The sequence below is a fragment of the Mastomys coucha genome, unplaced genomic scaffold (assembly GCF_008632895.1).
Source record: "Mastomys coucha isolate ucsf_1 unplaced genomic scaffold, UCSF_Mcou_1 pScaffold6, whole genome shotgun sequence".
Lineage (NCBI taxonomy): Eukaryota > Metazoa > Chordata > Mammalia > Rodentia > Muridae > Mastomys > Mastomys coucha.
This window is the reverse complement of record NW_022196912.1, coordinates 84,088,232-84,108,878: the sequence shown is the minus strand read 5'-3', so window position 1 is coordinate 84,108,878 and position 20,647 is coordinate 84,088,232. Positions and strand designations below refer to the sequence as shown.

General features: G+C 43.3%; 1 protein-coding gene across 4 annotated transcripts in view; it reads right to left on the bottom strand.

Moving 5' to 3' along the window:
• The window catches only part of Klhdc1 (kelch domain containing 1), a 38,878-nt gene extending 20,348 nt beyond the window's left edge, over nucleotides 1–18,530 (bottom strand). Inside the window, exons 1-9 of one of the 4 annotated variants that reach the window (XM_031356268.1) lie at nucleotides 18,355–18,470; nucleotides 17,743–17,874; nucleotides 6,416–6,486; nucleotides 5,554–5,671; nucleotides 4,997–5,115; nucleotides 3,620–3,698; nucleotides 1,483–1,566; nucleotides 757–840; nucleotides 232–290 (exon numbers count right to left, since the gene is read on the bottom strand). In XM_031356268.1, the coding sequence (XP_031212128.1) occupies nucleotides 232–290; nucleotides 757–840; nucleotides 1,483–1,566; nucleotides 3,620–3,698; nucleotides 4,997–5,115; nucleotides 5,554–5,671; nucleotides 6,416–6,447 (575 nt within the window). In that variant the 5' untranslated portion in view covers nucleotides 6,448–6,486; nucleotides 17,743–17,874; nucleotides 18,355–18,470. Of the gene's footprint in view, nucleotides 1–231; nucleotides 291–756; nucleotides 841–1,482; nucleotides 1,567–3,619; nucleotides 3,699–4,996; nucleotides 5,116–5,553; nucleotides 5,672–6,415; nucleotides 6,487–9,061; nucleotides 9,578–17,742; nucleotides 17,875–18,354 lie in introns of those variants that run through there. The other 3 variants (XM_031356266.1, XM_031356269.1, XM_031356267.1) reach the window with 3 other exon arrangements.
• Nucleotides 18,531–20,647: the final 2,117 nt, after the last annotated feature.

Below are 20,647 nucleotides of genomic sequence, written 5' to 3'. Positions count from 1 at the left end.
ACATTATATTAATATATTATTAACATATAATATATTAATATTATATATTATTTATATATTATATTATATTAATATATTTTCTTTAGATTATATATTATATATTATTAATATATAATATATAATCTAAAGAAAAATATCCACTCAGTTTCAGAGACCCAAGCTTGTATTATGACAGACTGCACAGCAGCTCACACCCAACCCTACAGACTGGAACACAGATCTTAGACTCACCTTCCAGACCAGACCCAGGTATCTAGGGTTAGATAGTGTAAGTCATTCATCCTGGTTTGCTGAAATAAAAGCACAATAATTGGACAGGGTTTTAATTCTTTATGGAATAAAAAGTGAGCTCTAATGTAAGCTCGTATTAAGTACAGATTGCCCTATTCTGCTTGGCCCTGGAAGCTTAGACACTGAAAACCAATTCTAAGCATCAAGAAAATTAACGTGGAACTCCCAGATTAATGTATCAAAGGGGAAAGAGGTGGACTTAAACTACCAGAGCTTGTACGGTAAGAAATTAAACATCCCTGTGAAGGGCATCCTCAACTGAAGGGCTTTCCTCATTGAAATATAGTTCAAACCATCTGGGACAGTGTGTGGAGGGCCTCTCTCGGAAACAGGAGATAGGTAAATCTTAGTACTATGTGCAGCTTAATCTCTGGGTTAGTTGAATGTCCAGATGCTCCTCAGAATCAGACGACAAGCATTTATAAACATCACACATGAGGATACCGTTTCCATGAAAACACTGACCAAAACGCGTCCGCCAAAGACATAACCCTTATTTCCCAGAACTGCACATGAATGCGCGGCTCGTGGCTGTGGTGGAACTCCACCCTGCAAGCAGAGATCAGAACAGAAGACAGACTTGAAATGGCTGTACCAGCCACATCCTGGGCCATAACTACAAACAGCTTCTTAAAAAAAGGCGCACCCCTCCACCCTTACACACCCACCACCCAACAAAATCAACGTTCATAAGGTTCAGCCTGAAATATAAGGATTTTAAATAAATTTAAAAAAACTCATTTCCTCTCCCCTCACTACAGATCTAATTTTGCATCTCAGAGACTCTAAGAACTTACTAATGGCCCCCAAATCCTCAAAATCACAAACCAACTTCGCTGATGCTTTAAGCCAAATCCAAGAAAGCCCTTCTTTCATAGACAAAATCCTTTCCTGCATTTTGGAAGTTGGTTTACTTTTGTTGTTGTTGTTGTTTTGGTTTGTTTGTATGTTTGTTTGTTTCCTATTTCCTAAAATTCTTAAAATAAAAAACTCCTTATTTCTACTTTATCTTGAATGAAGCTCTGATGTTTCAAGGTTACTTGAATAACTGAAATCTAGTTGATAATAATGAATTAACCTAGAAACAGAAAAGAGTTTATTAAGAAAGGGGAATGCTGGAGAGATGAGAGGACTGGAGACAGGGGAAGGGCTTCCGCTCCAAAGACCTCCAGGTAACTTAGTAGCACTTACTTTAATTTCTGGTTGAGACCACGCCCTCGTCTTTGTGTCAAACACATGGACATCATTGTGCCACCCCCAGAAAATCTGCTCTTCCTAAAACAGAAACAAACAGCTAAGAGCTTTGTAGCTAAACCATCAGCATAGTTACACTACATATTTCCTGATAAAGTTACAGGCACATTTACACACACAGTTCAGCATCACCACAGTAGTAAAGTCAGGTACACACCACACCTCAGGGCAGAGCCTAGGCTGTCCCCGGCACAGGGCTGCCCACCTGCAGCTCTGTGGCTCCCTTGCTACTTCTTCAGTTGTAAGGAACAGAATGAATATTTCTATTTTCAAATCTATTTCACTATAATAAACTAGAGAACTATTGTTTCCTGTATTGAAAAAAGTGTATTGAAAAAAGTTCTAATGGGGGTGGGGATGGGGCAGTGAATTGGAGCAATGGTTCAATATTTAAGAGAACTGACTCTTCTTTCATAGGACCCAGGTTCAATCCCAGCACCCACACAGTGGCTCACAGCTGTCTGTAACTCCACAGGATCCAATACCTTCTTCTGTTCTCTGCTGGCACTGCACACACATGGTGCACAGACATATATACAGGCAGGACACCTATATACATAATATAAAAATAAAAGTTAAGAAAAAGTTAAGTTTGGCAAGCATGGTGATGCATGCCTTTAATCCTTGTATGTGGGAGGCAGAGTCAAGCCAACTACTGAATTGGAGGCCAGCCTATTCTACAGAGAAAAAAAAAAAAATGAGGCCATGACTGCTCCTAGGTGTAGTTGGAGAGGTTTAAGGTGGATGTGAGGCATCTGGAAGACTTCGGAGTGAACATGGTAGATTGGACTAGGCCATGCTGGAAGATGGGGAGGGCCAGAAGTTAAGAGGCCAGGGAAGCAGGATACAAGAGTGAGCAGATAGACTGTAGTAGCCAAAATGGCAGGGTTATACAGGGATCAAAGAGGAGAAGAGAAGCCCAGCCCTGGCCTGGAGTTTATGGTGGAGATGGACTATGCCAGTCAGGATGACTTTTTGGGACTGAGGGATACTGGCAGAATCCACTTTGATATGTTAATTGCACCTCAGTTAGTCCTTTGTCCTGGATTTCCCTGAGAAGAGAGCAAGAAGGACATTTGCTACTCTTCCAAAGGACACTGGTTTAGCTCCCAGCACCCATGCCAGCTAGCTCACAACCACCTGAAACTCTAGTTCCATGGGATCTCACTCTCTCTTCTGGCCTCTGAGGGCACTGCATGGATGTAGTGCACCAATATACAGCACACATATACACATAAAATAATAAATAAGACTTAAGTAAAATGTATAAGCATGACCTGTGCTAAAAGGCAAGACTGAAATATCTATGTCCTTCTGCAGTGAGAGAAATGTTTTTGTTTGGGGGTTTTGAGACAGGGTGTAGCCTTCCCTGTCTTGATTTTTTTTTTTTTTTTGTATTTTCAAGACAGGGTTTCACTGTGTAGCCCTGGCTGTCCTGGAACTTACTCTGTAGACCAGGCTGGCCTCGAACTCAGAAATCCACTTGCCTCTGCCCCCCAACTGCTGGGATTAAAGGCGTGCACCACCACCGCCCGGCGAGAGTAATCTTTTAAAAGACTCCATTTTTATAAGCTGGGTATGGTGTCTTGTACCTATCGTCCCAGCACTTCAGAGGCTGAGGCAGGCAGAGCACCTGGACTGAAGACCAGCCTCAACTACATAGTGAGTTCCAGGACAGCCTGGGTGACACAGTAAGATCCTGTCTTAGAAAAAAAATATTTTTATAAGTTATGGCTTTTAAATTTTCTGGCTAGTAGAACAAGCCAAGTAGAAAGGAGCACTGCCAACTCTTCCCTCACTCTACAGTGCTCAGGCTGAGCTCTGTAACTGTAGGCGCGTCTGCATGGAGGTGTGTGCCTACAACAGACACTCTGGTCAATTACAAACAATCCCCAAGCTGTGCTAAAGCCTCTGCTCACCTGTCAGAAGCCAAGTGACTACTGATGGTTTGGGTTTTTTTTGGGGGGGGGGGCTGTTAATATGGCAAATCGGAAACACTTAAAATAAGAAAGATTAGATTCATTACTCCTGAAGCTTCCAAGGATGCTGAATTAAAAAGCGATTACGTCCTTACCCAAGAGGCGTCATGGACATCAAAACATTCTTGAAGCTCACTGTGCCTCCTGTACCCATAACCACCGAAATACACTAATCTAAAAAAACAAATGAGAAGGGCACACATTCAGAGTCTTGCTTCTAGCTTGTTCACAGTTGAAATAGCTGGGTTCCGTGGGTCAGGCCTGCAATACTAGCCCTCAGGAAGCTAGGAGTGGAGGATTCTCATGAGTTCCCAAGTCAGCCTGGGCTCTGTAAGGAGTTCTAGGCCAGGCAGAGTGAGACTCTGCCTCAAAAGCCACACACACAAAAGGAATTTGATATACATTCCTTCTCTTACCCTAACTACCTAAACAAACCAAATAAACTACACAGTCATAGTTTAAAAACTTTTGAGGGAACAATGAGCCATAAAGGAAATGACCCCAGCAGGGAAAGAACCTCCAGTGGGAGAGACTCTGTCCTCATGCCTCACACTAGGTACTTGGGGAAGAAAAACCATCCAGCTGCAGAGGCTGGGATGGCAAATCAGTCAGAAGAAAGTGGCTTTCTGTATGTTGTCTTGAGGGAAGGGTCAGTATTGTCACCAAAAGCTGGCCTAGGGGGCTGTGGTATAATTAGCAGCAGAGTGCTTGCCCAGCTGTGTGAAGCCCTGTCTTGAATCAGATGAAATGAAGGGGAAAGCAGCTGGAAATGGACAGGACTGGTGAGCGAATCTAGAGACAAGCGCTGGAAAGGCCTGGATCTGCTGCACCTTGGAGTCATTTGAGGGCTGGGAGAAGTCAGCCTGCCAGGGGCTGTGCTTTAATGGGTATTGAGGTTTAGAGCCTTAGAAGAGTCCCATGGCAGATACGTGGGAGCTGTGTCCTAACAACAAAAAGGAATATAGGCTTCGGGGTTCTTTGCGATGGGAGCAAACAGGAGGTCAAGATGGATTTGGTAGCTAAAGGAAGCTGGCCTTTCCTTGAACACTTTATTTGGTTGGCTTTGGTTTTTTGAGACAGGTTTCTCTGTGTCCTAGAACTAGCTCTGTAGACCAGCTTGGTCTCAAACTCACGAAGATTCAACTGCCTCCGCCTCTCGAGTGTTGGGATTAAAGGTGTGTGCCACCACCACCAGGTTCATTGTACACATTTTATTAGAGCTTTAGTTTTTTATCATGTCAAGGTGTTAATGATCTAGAAACTTAATAAATAAATAAATTATCCAAGGAGAAAAATCCAAATAGCATTTCTTTCAAGTTCATTTGTATGACATAGTTCTTAGCAGTTTTAGGACTGCTGTTGCCTTTGATATCAAAACAGATCTACAATTACTGGGAAACATGGAGTTGCCTCAGTTTTGGCCAAAGGCTATATCCTATCCTAAGGATAATAAAGTTCGGCTTCTGCATTACCTGTCTTTATATACCCAGCAGGAAAGCTTATCACGTGGTGTGGGTGGTTGTCCATCAAACTTGGTGATTTTTTCCCAGATGTAAGTTCCATCTCTTGTTCGTAAATTGACAAAGTAAAGCTTTTAAAAGATGAGAGTACTATTAGAAGCTTCAGCATCTGAAAACAAAATCTGTTTCAGGAGTTTGCCATCCAAAAAACAACTCTACTTTTATTTCCAATAAATACCTCACCTATTAAAAAATCTAAATTACAGAATTGATGAAAATAAGACATGTTCCAGAAGCAAACTGATGTGTAAAACATTCTGTGACTGCCTTTGCCCCTCCTGCTCTTACCTGTGGGTAACAACCAAGACTGCAGCTAACTGAGGTGGGGTGGGGAACGTGGAGAAAGAACATGGCTGCTGTGTTCTCCATCTGTCTTTTAAGCCCAGTAGCAACAAGCTTAGGATGTACTCCTGTTACCTTCTTTTTAAACCATTTGCAAATGTGTGGGATGGAATGACACATTAGGGATTACATGTTGGCTACACGCCTGAATTAAAAGAAAGGAATACCCGGTTGCTGTATCCTTTGTCATCATAGCCTCCAAAAACATAGAGCCTTCCGTTGATGCAAGCCCCACAGCTTCCCGACATGGAGGGAGGGAGCTCCCCTTCCATTAGGTGCATTTTCCTGCAACAAGGACCACAGAGACGCTCTTAGCTTCCCAGAAGACAAATGAAAGCTTCCTTTAGTATTCTTCCCATTGAAAAGCATCATTGCCAATCATAGATCAGCATAATTGCAGCCAGGTGCTGTGGCACACGCCTGTAGTCCCAGTGCTGGGGAAACTGGGGCAAACAGATAGAGAGCTGTGGGCCTGTCTAGGTTTCAGAGTATGACCTTACTCCCAAATAAATAAGCAAAAAAGTATAAAGAGATCCATAATACAACTTTTCATCTTGCTGGGGGTGAGGGTAATACTCAACAAAAGTTCCACACATGTCACCATAAGTGGGAATCAGCTGAGCAAAACAGCCTTCAGAGACCCTGTGAGACACGGAATGTGGAAAGGAGGGGCCAGAGGATGAACCACAGAGAGATAAGGAGAGGGGTACATCATAAATGTTGTAGGATATTCAAAGGATGCTCATAAATTCCCTGTGGTCTACTAAGGCATTTGTGAGTTAGAAGACTCAACATTTTGCTGGGCGGTGGCGCACACCTTTAGTCCCAGCACTTGGGAGGCAGAGGCAGGTGGATTTCTGAGTTCAAGACCAGCCTGGTCTACAGAGTGACTTCCAGGACAGCCAGGGCTACACAGAGAAACCCTGTCTCAAAAAAAAACCAAAAAAACAACAACAAAAAAAAAACAACAAAAAACAAAACAAAACAAAACAAAAAAGACTCGACATTTTGTAACTTAAAATTACTTACCACAGCCCACTATCAATATCATAGGTCCACATTTCATCGTTCGGCAAATATACCTCATTGTCTTCAATAGACTAAAAATAAAGAATGTACAAAATTACCATTTTTCAATTATATAATAACAAATTGTCCCCTGGGGTGAGAAAAGCTGAAGTAAATGTTTAGAGTAAAAGCAGAAATATATGAATCTTAAGAAAAAAGGCTCGGGGCAGCTACATTTTCACACAGGAAAAAACAAAACCCAGCAGAACACGGAGCTTCCATGCCACAGAAGAGTGTGGCCACTTGAGTACCTCGGGTGTGCACCACACTGCCTCTGAAGGCTGGTTTCCTCTGCTGATCCCCAGTCCTGGTGACACGCGTGAAACTTCTGTGATTATTTACCCCAGCGTGTTGAAAAGTTTTTATCTCAGATCTCTTAACACCTTAAAAAAATGTATTTCTTTGGGTTTTGTTCCTTTGTTTTGCTGTTTTGTTCAACTGGCCTGTAACTTACCACCAACACCATGAGGGCAGATGTCATGTCTGCTTGTTATAGCTAATTTCCCAGAGCCTCAGCAAGTTCCTTGTACGTAAAAAGCAAATAGAATTTATGCTGGATAGCTAAGCAGACTCATTCCTGCAAAACGGACTGCACCTTCACTTTAGAAGAATAATCAATGTGACTAACCTTTCTTGGGTTATATAGAAAAACAAACAAAGCACAAATAAAAGAAGTTGGATCTAACTGCTCAGGGCCATCACCTGCATCATACCTTCTTAAATGGAGCTTAAACAATTATGTGCATGTCTGTGCAGGGTCACACGGAGGTCAGAGGCATGGGATCCCTTGGAGCTCTAGGTGGTTATGAGCAGGCCTTGTGGGAGCAGTAAGGACTCTAAACCACAGATGCCTCTTCAAGCCAATGACTTCTCTTCCACATCAAGTTTCCTTTCCACTGCATCATTCCTAAGAACATCCAACTCATCCCTCAAAAAACAACTGCTCTCCTGACCATGCTCTATCCATTTCTCTGCTCCCATCCCAGAAAACAAAGGAACAACCCATCCACTAAATGCTCTGCACTCCTTGTCCTCCTTGGCACACTCCAGAGGCTTCTGGATCTGGAGATTTATTGTGCCCTAAACAAGTGCTCTAATGCCACAGCCCCCACCTGGTACTTGAACTTTTTTTTTTTTTTTTTTTGGTTTTTCAAGACAGGGTTTCTCTGTATAGCCCTGGCTGTCCTGGAACTCACTCTATAGACCAGGCTGGTCTCGAACTCAGAAATCTGCCTGCCTCTGCCTCCCAAGTGCTGGGATTAAAGGTGTACGGCACCACCGCCCGCGAACTTTTAACTTAAAATTTAACTTTGAGGGCCAACGAGAGAGCTTGCTGCAGTGGTTATCAACCTGTGAGTTGTGATTCTTTTGGGGGGTTGAAAAACCCTTTGACAGGGGTTGCATATCACATATCTTACATAGTAGGTATTTACATTATGATTTATAACCTTAGCCAAATTAGTTATGAAAAAGCATTAGGAAGGCTGAGAACCTTAGCTTAGCAAGTAAAGGAGCTAGTGGCCAAGCCCAGGACCTGAATTCCGTCTCTGGGAATCCTCATGGTAGAAGAAGAAAACTAAGAACTCCTGCAAACTCTCCTCTGACCTCCATACATTTGTGATGGTACTTACACTCACTGCCTGTAACACAGGCACATACAAATAAACAAACAAATAAATGTACATTTTAACTTTGAATTTTATGTTAAATTTATGTAAATTTATATTAGGTTAAATTTTATGTTATAATAAGTTAGATAGCTATGAAATAACTAAAACCAAATTACATAATTTATTATGTAAACAAAGAGAAATTGAAAATGAACAAAGCCTTCTGAAACAATTCTCAAATTAAGAGAGTTAAGGAAGGAGGATGAGAAACAACAGAGAGGCGAAAACAGAACACATTGGTGATAAAGCCTCCCAGGCTAGTGTGGTGACTTGTACCTCTACTTCCAGCTCAGAAGCAGAGGCAGGAGATCTCTGAGGTCTCTCTGAGTCCAAGGCCAGCCTGGTGTACACAGTGAGACCCTGTCTTGAAAAAAAAAATGGCAAGGTATGTTGGTGCAAGCTTTTATTCCCAATACTCAGGAGGCAGAGGCAGGTTGAGGCAACCTGGCCTATACAGCAAGTTCCAGGACAGCCAGTGTTAACAGAGAAACCTGATCTCAAAAACAAAAAAGAAAACATAGCATATCAGAATTAGGGTGGTACAGGACTGCAATTCCAGCACTTGGGTAACAGAGGTAGGAAGATCTTAAGTTTGAAGCCAGCCTCAGCTACATGGTGAGATAGAGGTGTATCAAAGTTACATGACGACAGACAAAACTCTAGGTGAAATGAGTAGCACACTGGATATAATTGAGCCCTGGCTGCATGTATTTTACATAAAACAGGACACCATGTCCATTATAGGATAGATTTTTTAAAAAGTCACACAAATACGTCCATTATAGGGTAGATAAAGAAATGTCACACAAATACTAACCACAAGGACAACCACAAGGAAGCTGGTGCGACTGCATGAACACTGGGAAGTAAGTCATTACAAAATAATAAAAATACTTAATGAACCAGAAATATAAGATAATCTTAAATTCATGTGTACCTCAAAAGGTAACTCCAAGAGACATATGAAGCAAAAACTGGTGCCTGGCCACAGGGAAAATCTAACAAATTATAAAATGGAGAATGTCAGTATTGATTGCAGTGACTGACAGAACAGATAGCTAGAGCCCAGCCCAGTGGTGGGTGCTTGCCTCGATTATACAAAACCTGTTTTGATTGCAGGAACTGAAAGAAAAATAAGCATTAAGTCTAATCAGACAAAAGATAAAATAATAAGGGCACAGGAATTGTGAACAATGCAACCGCAAAGCTGGCAAAATGTATACATGGAGATCAAATCAACCAATAATTAGAATGCATGCTCCTTACTCAAGACCCACGGAGACCATCCTGGCCAGATAGCTAAAAGAAGCTCCACCATCCCACAAGGACACTCGATAAATCATGTTCACAGAAGCTTTATTCATCATGGCTAGAAACTGGAAACAACCCAGGTGTCCCTCTACTGAGGAATGGATACAGAAAATGTGGTTCATTTACACAATAGAATACTATTCAGCTATTAAAAACAATAATATCATTAATTTTGCAGGCAAATGGAAAATATATAGAAAATATCATCCTGAGTGGGTAACCCAGACCCAAAAGGATATACATGGTATGTACTTACTAATAAGTGGATATTAGCCATAAAGTACAGGATACCCATGATATAATTCACAGACCCAAAGAAACCAGGGAGGGCCTAAGGGAGGATGCTTGAATCTTTCTCAGAAGGAGAAATAAAATAGGTATCAGAGGTGGATGGACAGAGGGAACTGGGTGGAAGAGGGGAAGGGGAGGGCAAGGTGGGGATCAGGTGTAGGGAGAACAGGGGAGAAAGAAAATCGGAGTTGGGGGGCAACTCTAGGATGTGCCAGAGACCAGGGACTGGAGTGGAGGGGAGGTCCCAGGGAGTCTATGAGGCTGTCTCTACTGAGTGAGGGATATGGAGCCTGAAGAGGCCACCACCTGCAGTCAGGCAAGACTACCAGTGGAGGGATAAGGACAGCAGCCCACCCACAAAGCTGTCGACCAAAAACATGTCCTGCCTACAAGATGTGCAGGGACAAAGATAGAGCAGAGATGGCGGGGACGGCCAATCAATGACTGCCCCAATTTGAGATCCATCCTGTGGGCAGGAACCAATTCCAGACACTACTAATGATACTCTGTTATGCTTTCACACAGGAGCCTAGCATACCCGTTCTCTGAGAGGCTCTACTAAGCAGCTGATGGGAACATATGAAGAGACGCAAAGCCAAACATTAGATAGAGCTCAGGCAGTCTTGCGGAAGACCCAAAGAGGACTGGGACTCCACAGGAAAACCAAAAGAATCAACTAACCTAGAGCTTTGGAGGCTCCCAGAGACTGAACCACCAACCTAAGAGCTAGCATGGGCTTGACCTGGCACTCTCCCACCCACATATGTAGCAAATGAGCAGATTGGTCTTGATGCAGGTCTCCCAACAACTAGAGTGTGGCTGTCTCTGAATCTGTTGTCTACCTGCCTGTCTGTGGATCCTATTCCCCTAACTAAGCTGCCTTGTTTGGCCTCAGTCAGTGGGAGAGGATGTGCCTAGTCCTGCAGTGACTTGATGTGCCAGGGTAGGGTGAGACCCAGAGAGGAACATCTCCCTTCCCAGAGGAGGGACTAGAAGGAGAGGGGAGGCAGATATTAGGATGTAAAGTGAATAAATTAATTAATTAATGAAAAAAACAAAAAAAAAATGAACAGAATATCTATGAGAAATAACCATAGCTGGTCTCTAGAGAAAGTCTAAGCATGCTCTAAAGGACTACTATGAAGTAGCTGCACGTCTCATTTCCAGTAGACATGGCCATATTAGAAATTAATAAGACAAAATTAATCACCAGAATACTGTGTGTGAGGCTGGAGACATGGCTCAGCAGTTAAGAACACATACTGCTTTTCCAGAGGACCTGAGTCCTGTCCTCGTAACTCACATCGAACTCACAACTGCCTGTAACTCCAGCTTTAGGGAATCCAGTGCCACTGGCACCTGCACTCAAGTGCCCATCTCTCTCTCACTCTCTCTCACACACACACATACATAATTTAAAATAATCAAATTAAAAAGATACCATAACTTTAGAAATGTTGAATGTTTCCTATAAAAAGGAAGGGCTGAAAAGCACAACTGGACAGCCTTTGAGAAGGGCTATCTTGAGATGACCTGGATGGACAGCAAAGGACTCAAATCCCTTACATAAGAATTTATTTGACTTAATAATTTTTGGGGGGAGGGGGGTTCAAGACAGGGTTTCTCTGTGTAGTCCTGGCTGTCCTAGAACTCACTCTGTAGACCAGGCTGGCCTCAAACTCTAAAATCTGCCTGCCTCTGCCTCTCAAGTGCTGGGATTAAAGGCATGCGCCACCACTGCCCAGCTGACTTAATAATTTTTAAAAATAAATAATTTTGTACATTAAAAAAAGAACCCTTTAAAAAATGAAAAATATCAAGTATGCTGGGCTGTGATGACACACAGCTTTAATCCCAGCACCCAGAAGGCAGAGACAGGCCAATCTCTGAGTTCAAGGCCAGCCTGATCTACAGAGAGAGTCTAGCTGCTTGTATTCTAATGCTAACTGGGGCCCCCAAAACTGTTTGCAGGAGAAAATCTGCATGTAGCTTCTGGAAACCTGTCCCCAGTTAATTCTGACTCATAAATAAAGATGCCAACAGCCAATAGCTGGAAAGGAGAGAGAGATGGGATTTAGGGTTCCTGGGCTTGGGACTAAGAGGAGCAGGACAAACTCCAAACTGAAACGACTTTCATGAAAATATTGAAAACCAAGACAAAAATACAACCCAACAGAAAAATACATAGACCAGTATTTTCACAAGCAAGAAAATATGACTAGGTCATAAAATATTTGAACAAATTTAAACTTTAACAAGTTACCTTGGCCATCAATATGGTTCTGTGGGTAAAAGCACTTACCACAGGAGCCTGGAACCCTAGCTCAAGCCCCAGAGATGGCAGGTGGAGACAGGAGAATTGACCAGAAATGTGAGCATCAGCTAGCCTGAATCTGCAGCAGTATGCAGCATGTCAGAGGCTAGGATACCTGCCCTCAGAACCAAGTGGATTCCAGAATGCTATCCTCTGACCTCTACATATGCACCACAGCACACAGGTCCCTGCACTCACAAACATACATCACGCACACACCAAAGAAAAATTAGAAAATAAAATTGCAAACATCATTAATCTGAGAGCCGGGAACTAAAAGTGCAGTGGAATCCATCACCCTCACTCGCTGTGCTAGAGGGAAGGTTAGGGCGTGCCGTACCAAATGCTGTTGAGGGTATGGAAGGATGGGGAGGCTGGTGGAGATGCAAATCAATACAAATATTTTGTCAACGGTCTGAAATCTCCCAATTTAGTTTGCTTGCCAAGTGACCCAGTAGGGTCCATGCCCTAGAGAATTCACATACTTGCTCATGTATGAGAGACATGCTGTAAGAATGCTCACTGCACACTGTTGATTACAAGAAGAAACACAAGAGCAACAATGGACAGGACAAGTAAGTGACAGTAAGCTTACACAACACTAAGGACACACGTCAGAGGAATGGATCTAAGGATGGCTTGCCATGTGTTTGACAAATATCTGCTGATACTTAATCAAGTACTCAGCATAGGCCCTGATGAACTGGAGGACAACAGGACATGCAAGTGTACTATGAATGATTAAACAATGCGTACATAAATAGGGGCTGGAGAGATGGCTCAGTGATTAAGAGCACTGGCTGTTCTCCCAGGGGACCAGAGTTCACCCAGCATACATGTCCTCTTTTGGCTCTGTAGGTACCCATACACACAGCAGACATGCACATACATATATACCCATCAATTTTTAAAATTAAAATAAAGAGAACAAGTAAAACTGATTTTAAAAACCAATGCATAAGTCTGAAAGTGACAAGGAAGTCTTAAAGGGTAAGTATACTGTAATTCTCAGATCAGCTACTACACTGTTTACAGACACACATGTGCTAAAACTATTAAAAAGTAACAAAGAAGAAATTCCAGATAGGGATCATCTGGTAAGATGGTGGATACCAAAGTCTTAGATAACTATCAAGACAGAATATACAGTTTTAAAATAGAAGGGCACTGGGGCTGGGGCTGGGGCTCAGCTAGTGTTGTGCTTTCTGAGTTTACACAAAGCGCTGGTTATTCACAGCACCATATCAATTGAGCATAGAGTGGACACTTGTGATCCCAGCACTCAAAAGACAGAGTTAAGAGGATCAAAGGTCAAGGTTTGACTACATAAGTTAGGGCAGCATGGGGTACATAAAACCCTGACTCAAAGGAAAAAGAAACAAACAAACAGACAGATAAGAAATAGTAATAGAACCTAAATATTCTGAGGCACCCCTATAAGATTTTTAACAAACATTAAAGAACAGGGTCAACAGTTCTCATGGACCAGTCAGCCCAGGAGCCATATTAGCGTTGACCATGTGGCAGAATTCACATAGCACCAAATTTGTCTGCCAGAGCACTTCAAGGTTTAGTGGTATCCAAAGGAAATGTAAAACTCCTTTAGCTGCCAGAGGAGCAGTGTCACAAGGATTAAGGGGAAAAAACAAAACAAAACAAAAACAAAACAAAACAAAACACATGAGCTGGAGAGATGACTCAGCACTTAAGAGCATCGATGTTCTTACAGAGAACCCAAGTTCAGTTCACTGCACCCACTTCAAATAGCTGCCTGAAACTCTCCTCTGGAGTCCTTGATCACCTACACACACACACACACACATACACACACACACACACACACACACACACAGAGGGGGTGTGGGGGACTCTCCTCCTCACATCCGCTCTAAACAGTCTTCACTTTTCACATTGTAAGTTGTATAGGTTGTTTTATAGATCTGAAGATGCTGGAAAGGAACTGCCACTCAAAGGCAGTTTATCTTAATGCCGGGGATATTAGCATGCTGTACTATATAGCCAAAAACAAACAACCCCCCAAAAAACAATAAACCGGGATCAATAATCTATGGGAGTGGGGGTGAGGAGAGCAATGATGTCAACAAAGAAAGATAAACTTTGAAAGTGACAGTGATAATTCCACAAGTTTTTTCTCTCTGTGTGGTGTGTGTATGTGTATGTTTGAGTGGGGGGCATGCATGTACTAAGGCACCTACGTGGAGATCAGAAGACAAATCATGGAGCCCGCTATCCCCTTCTACCATATCAGCTCCACAGAGCAAACTTAGGCCACCAAGCTTGGCATCAAGGACCCTGACCTGCTGAGACACCTCCCTGCCCCTGCTTCTTAATCTGGCAGGTGAGTGTGTTTATCTCTAAGTGATATTTTATGTGTTCCTTGGTGTATTCACTTCAAAGTTTAAAACCTATAAAAGTTAGCTGGGCCTAGGGCACACACCTTTAATCCCAGCACTTGGGAGGCAGAGGCAGGTGGATCTCTGTTCCAGGTCAGCCTGGTCTACACGATGAGTTCCAGGACAGCCAGGGCTACAGAAAGACCCTGTCTCAAACAAACAAACAAACAAACACCTCATACAATTTTATGAGTATTAAGTAGTGCATGGGTCATCAGGGAGACTGAAGCACCAGGATCTGGTCTATGCAGAGAGCAAGCTCTGAGGCCATCCTGCAGAACTGTCTGTAAACTGGCAAACTCTGAGAGGTAGCTTGTCCTGCTGTCTCTTACATCAGGAATCGTGAGCTTCTGCAGTCATGGGCCCAGTATCACACCCCTCTACAGGTAGGTCCTAGATTTTTGTCTTTACTCCTATTTTATTTCGACTTAGAAAAAAAATTTTTTTTGACAGAGTCTCTGGCCCAGGCTGGCTTTAATTCCCTATATAGCCATGGATGATCTTAAATATCTGATCCTCCCACCTCTACCTCCTGCATGCTGGGATTACAAGTGTGTATCACAGGGCTAGTGTATTCAACCCAGGGCTTCTGTGCACTCGGCAAGGACTCCGCAGCTGAGCCCCTCCAGGCCTCTGAAGCTTGCATATGCTTCTCTTCTGTTCTTGGTTTTTACAGAACTTCAGTCTAATACTTGCATAACCAATATTTCCTCATTTGCCATTAGGTTTCTCATTTTGTCATGCTTCCTTTTGTTTTGTTTTGTTTTGTTTTGTTCAAGACAGGGTTTCTCTGTGTAGCCTTGGCTGTCCTGGAACTCACTCTGTAGACCAGGCTGGCCTCAAACTCAGAAATCTGCCTGCCTCTGCCTCCCAAGTGCTGGGATTAAAGGCATGCACCGCCACCACTATCCGGTGGCTTGTGATGCTTTCTTAAAGCAGGCTTTTTTTTCTTTCCCCAAAAGTTTGATCGGTCAATTTTTTCATTTCCCAATCCAAGATTTCAAAATAGTCCTGCTTTTTTCCCCATAGTGAAGTTTAGTTTTCCTGAATTTAGCTTCTCAGTCTTAAGGCTCTGCTATAATTTTCCTCCAACTATCCTAGACCCATTTTTGGTATACTTGATTGTTTACATTCAAAACAGTTCTTTTGCAAACAAAATCAGTCTCATATGCCTGTGTGTTTCTGTCATCTCTTTCTTAGTCTTGGTGCTACCTACTGGGTGGAGATCACTGAATTACTGTAGAGCTGTGACATCCTTTAGTATCTGGCACTAAAGCCTTCTTCCCTCTTTTCAAACATTTCCTGAACCAACCTTCCATATGTGCCAGACTAGGGGGTCTTTCCAGTTATCTGGGAATCTCCCCCTTTGGCCTTCCAAAGGTATTGTTGGCACCTTCAAGGATATAGGACTTTGAAGAAGGCATAGAAGACAAAAGAATATTCTAGTACCAACTACACTGGCCTCTGGAGACTTGTTTCAAATACACTGTTCTTTAAAACTGGCTTGAACAGAAGTACTTCTCACAGATATCTGAGTTTTCAGGACACAAGTCTGTCAACTTCCGCACACACGCGTGCACACACACTCACTGTTCGTATTAATGAGGAGAGTTGTTTGGGATATAAAATAGGCAATACCAGCCATACTCTGGAACCACTCACTGCAGGAATCCTCCAGCTTCCGGGACCTTCCAGCTACACCCTGTTCTAGAGGCTCTTCTACACCAGCTGTTGGAAGGGCCCTGCACTCTCTGGAGGTAGGTCATGCTGCCTTTTTGCCTCCTACTTTTCCCCCTTCCACTTACACCTGAGACATTTCTGCTCAGACCTGTTGACAATCCCTGCGATTTAAAAAAGTAACAGACCCAGGATTTAAGTCTGTGCTATATATTACAGGGTTGTGTTGTAGCACCCCTGCTATTTGGAATAACAAGTAGTTGGAAAAGAAAAATTCTATAGCTGCCCTCTGGAGAACTGGACTCTCACCCACTACAATTTTCAAGAGTAAAATAAGATTTAAAGCATCCAGACATTTCCTTTTTGGTCCCAAAGAATTCTACACTGATCCTATTTCATGTATGGAGTTAAAGTGAATCCATAGAGGTGAGATACGAGAAGATTACTATTATTTTTTGACACAATGTCTTGTGCTACCCTGGAACTCACTGTGTGACAGCAAAAGCCCTCCAAGTCCTGACTCTTCTGCTTCTGCCCCCCCACATCAGGGGTCACAGGTTGCTGCTGTACAACCTGCCTTGCAAGGTTATTATTTTAATTCTTTCCATTTAACTTACACCAGTGTTAACACACCCCAATATAAACACAGCAGATGAAGTCTAGTAAGTCTGTATCTTCAAGTGGCAGAACTTCAAAACACTAAAAAACTACATGTGCATCAGAGACTAGTACTAGTGTTTCATAAAACAAAACAAAACAAAACAAAACAAAACACAAAAGCTAATGCAAAGCCAGGCCAGGAGATAACCACTAGTAACTGAAAGCCAGAGGATGAGGAGTTCAAGGCCAACAACCTATGGTACTTGAGATCTTGGGTTTTGTTGGTTTGTTTGTTTTTGTTTGTTTTAAACAGGAGAGCTAGTTGTAGCTCATACCCCTAAGCTGCAAAACCAGGAAGCTTGTTCTGAATCTGAGGCTGACCTGGGCTACACAAGAAATTTCAGGCCAGATTGTGTGAGCTGCAGTATGAGATCCTGGCTCAAATAATTAACAAAGCAAAATAAAGCTCCAGAAAGCAGCCCCTGGTGTCACATGACCAGGGTCGACTCCTTTCTTTATAAAATGAAGATGTGGAGCAGGAGAGATGGCTCTGTAGTTAAAAGCATTGGCTGCTCTTGCAGAGGACCTGGATTAAATTCCCAGGACCCACATGGTTCCTGACAATCTGTAATGCCAGCTCCTAACACCCTCTTCTGACCTCCATGGACAGCAAGCATACACACAATGCACAATGCACAATTTTTATACATATATGCATATGTATATATACAATATATATGTATACACATACATATGTGTACATATATACATAGAGATGTATATATATGTATATACATATATATGCAAAACATATACATATACATGTATATGCAAAACATTTATGTACATAAAATAAATAAAAAATATTAATATTACAGAATAGACCCTAGTCTATAATCCTATTGATTAGGTCATGCCAGATATAGTTGGCACTCAAAAACCAATTTTTTTTTCACTTATACTGCACTAAATTAGGAATAAGCACACAAAACAACAAAAACCCACTCGGACCTGAGAATTCTTAACACACACAGTATGCACTTTATTTCGTTGTGTTACAGGTCTGTCATATAAGGGCACTGAGGAACTCAGAAGATGTATCTTCTACGTGCAGTAGAGATTCCGTAGGGCTTATTTTCTAATCTGTAAACAAACGGGGTGGGCAGGTACACCTGAATTATTTTTCCAACTCCATAATCCTTGTTATCATCCCATGATCATAGAAACAAAACAAACACACATTCCAACCGCCACGGCAATACGAATTTTCAACCCCAAAACTCGGTTGGGGAATGTGGCGAATACAGAATCTATTTTGAGACTCCAGAGGTACTTAATTAGCAAAGAAATGCCACTAAAAATAGCTGATAAATTTAACTGCTTGGTGACTTCCGTATTTTGAACAGCACGGTGGCAAAGATACCAAATAACAGGGCACGGCGTTCTGGGGTCCTCTCCAGTCCTGAGCCATCGAGGCTGGAGGGGTCACGCACCCTGGAACCCCGTTTTGGTGGCTTTGGGAGCGGGAGCGACGTGGGCAGCTCGCCCGGGAGCCTGAGGGACCGCTGCGTCGCCGGCCATCATCCCCCTGCCGCCGCCCCAGCGCCCGCCCCTTCCCCTTACCACGTAGCCCCCCCACACGTAGAGGAAGTGTCCGTCCACCACGGCGCAGTGGCCGCTGCGCTCCTCGGCCACGCAGAACGCCTGCGAGTCCGCCATCCGCCCTCCGGGGCCCAGCCAGCTCGGCGCCCGCTCGCACGCGCGAACGGAACGCGAGGAGGGTCCAGATTGGCGGAGGCGGAACCGAGGAACCTGCGCGTCTGCGCGGCCGCCGCCGGGTACCCGGGCCTGGCCGCTCCCGGGAGCATGGTGGGCGCACACTGCAGTCCTCTCCCTGGAGCTTCTCAGCAGCCACTGTCTGGACTTCTTTAGGGCTTTATTAATCAGGAATGCTTTCTCATTACTTTTTTAGATTAGTTTATATGTGTGAGTGTTCGGCTCGTATGTATGTATGTATGTATGTATGTATGTATGTATGTATGTTTGCGTGTCTGTATCGCGTACATCCTGGACCTGGAGTTATGGGCAGTTGTGAAATGTGGGTGCTGGGAATCAAACCTGGGTCCTCTCTTAACCCCTGAGCCATCTCTCAAGCTCCATGGAGTTCATTTGTGAAGCTTTTTTCTCACATCTGTGCCACGTACTGGGTTTATGAACCCCACCGGGGCCGTGTGTGTGTGTGTGTGTGTGTGTGTGTGTGTGTGTGTGTGTGTGTGTGTGTGTGTGTGGTCGTGTGCGCGCGTGTGCCTGGTACCTGAGGCACTGAGTGCTCTTCAGTTATTTCTTCGTGGTGATGTATGCGGGGACATAGGCACAATTCCCCCTTTTTAAACATTGTCTACACAGCTCCGGATCTTGTATTTCCCACTTGTATAAATTTTCTCTGGGGAAAGGAACGTCTTCAGCAGATCAAAGAAACAAATTCCATTCAAGTCTTCCTTGAAGAACCATTGAGTTTAATTACAGTTACAAGAGCATAGCTATTCCACTGAATAAAATGTCTCTGCCTAGCAACTGTTAACTGCCTACCAAAGCAGAGGGTGGGAGCTTGAGAACTCTCCTTTCCTTGTGACTGACTGTTAACTGCCTTTAAGACCACAGACATCAGGGAGCCCCTCCCCCAACCCTTAATCACAGTCCGGACAGTTCTACAACCCTCCACCTCTTGCCATCTCCCCCTCCCCTTTCCAGGATGGTCCCTGAGGCTTGGGTAGGCTGTCCCTCTCGGGCTAACTGGCTGAGTCTCTGCAGTAAGGACTGCCCATTGTAAAACAGAAACTTCACTGACCAAAGATGACAGCTGCACTAGTGGACGGGTATAAACACATATTTAGAAGGCAATTTGATGGACACATAGCAGTTAGCAGAAGAGCAGCAGCAACAGCTTTCGAAAATCTATAGTCTCCCCAGTCATGGGCTTTTGACGGGGTTTACAGAACCGGGCAAAAATCCAATCAGAAAATAATTGGTTGTAGCTATAATAGTTTCTTCACCAGTGGAAACAACAGGCCTGATGTGTAGATACCGTAGACTTCAGGATCCCCAGCAAGGTGGGACCATTGGTTACAGTTCTCCCCCAGCAGCCTTCGTAGTGCTTCCCAGCACTGTGAAAGCTAGCTAGGAGGAAGGGCCAGTTCAATACTCCTGATTTTTCCCTGTTCTTCCACAAAGACATGTCGTATGTAGTGTCTTTGGCAGTAGAGATTTGCCGTCTGTATTAATCTGGGTTCTGTAGAGTAACAATTTATGTAATAAGTCTCTATATATATTGAAAAGGGATTTATTAAAACGATTTACAGGGCGGGGCGTGGTGGCACACGCCTTTAATCTCAGCACTTGGGAGGCAGAGGCAGGCAGATTTCTGAGTTTGAGGCCAGCCTGATCTACAGAGTGAGTTCCAGGACAGCCAGGGCTATACAGAGAAACCCTGTCTCGAAAAACAAGCAAACAAAAAAACAAAAAAACAAAAAAACAAACAAAAACAAACAAACAAACAAACAAAAAAACGATTTACAGGCTGCAGCCCAGCTAAATCCAACAATGGCTGGCTGTGAACCAGAAGTACAATAATCCAGTAGTTGCTTAGTCCACAAAGCTGGATGTCTCGGCTGGTCTTTATTATGTGCTGGATCCTGAAGTAGTAGGCTCTAATGCCAGTGAAGGAATGGACTTACTAGCAAGGAACGGGCAAGCTGGCAAAAACCAAAGCTTCTGTGGAAGTAATTTTTGTTTTTGTTTTTCTTATATCCTAGTTGCCTGTTAATAACTGAAGGGCATATCTATGCACGCTCTAGCCCATTTTAGCTCCCAAATAAATAACACAGAGACCTAGTATTTTTATTAACATGCCTAAGCT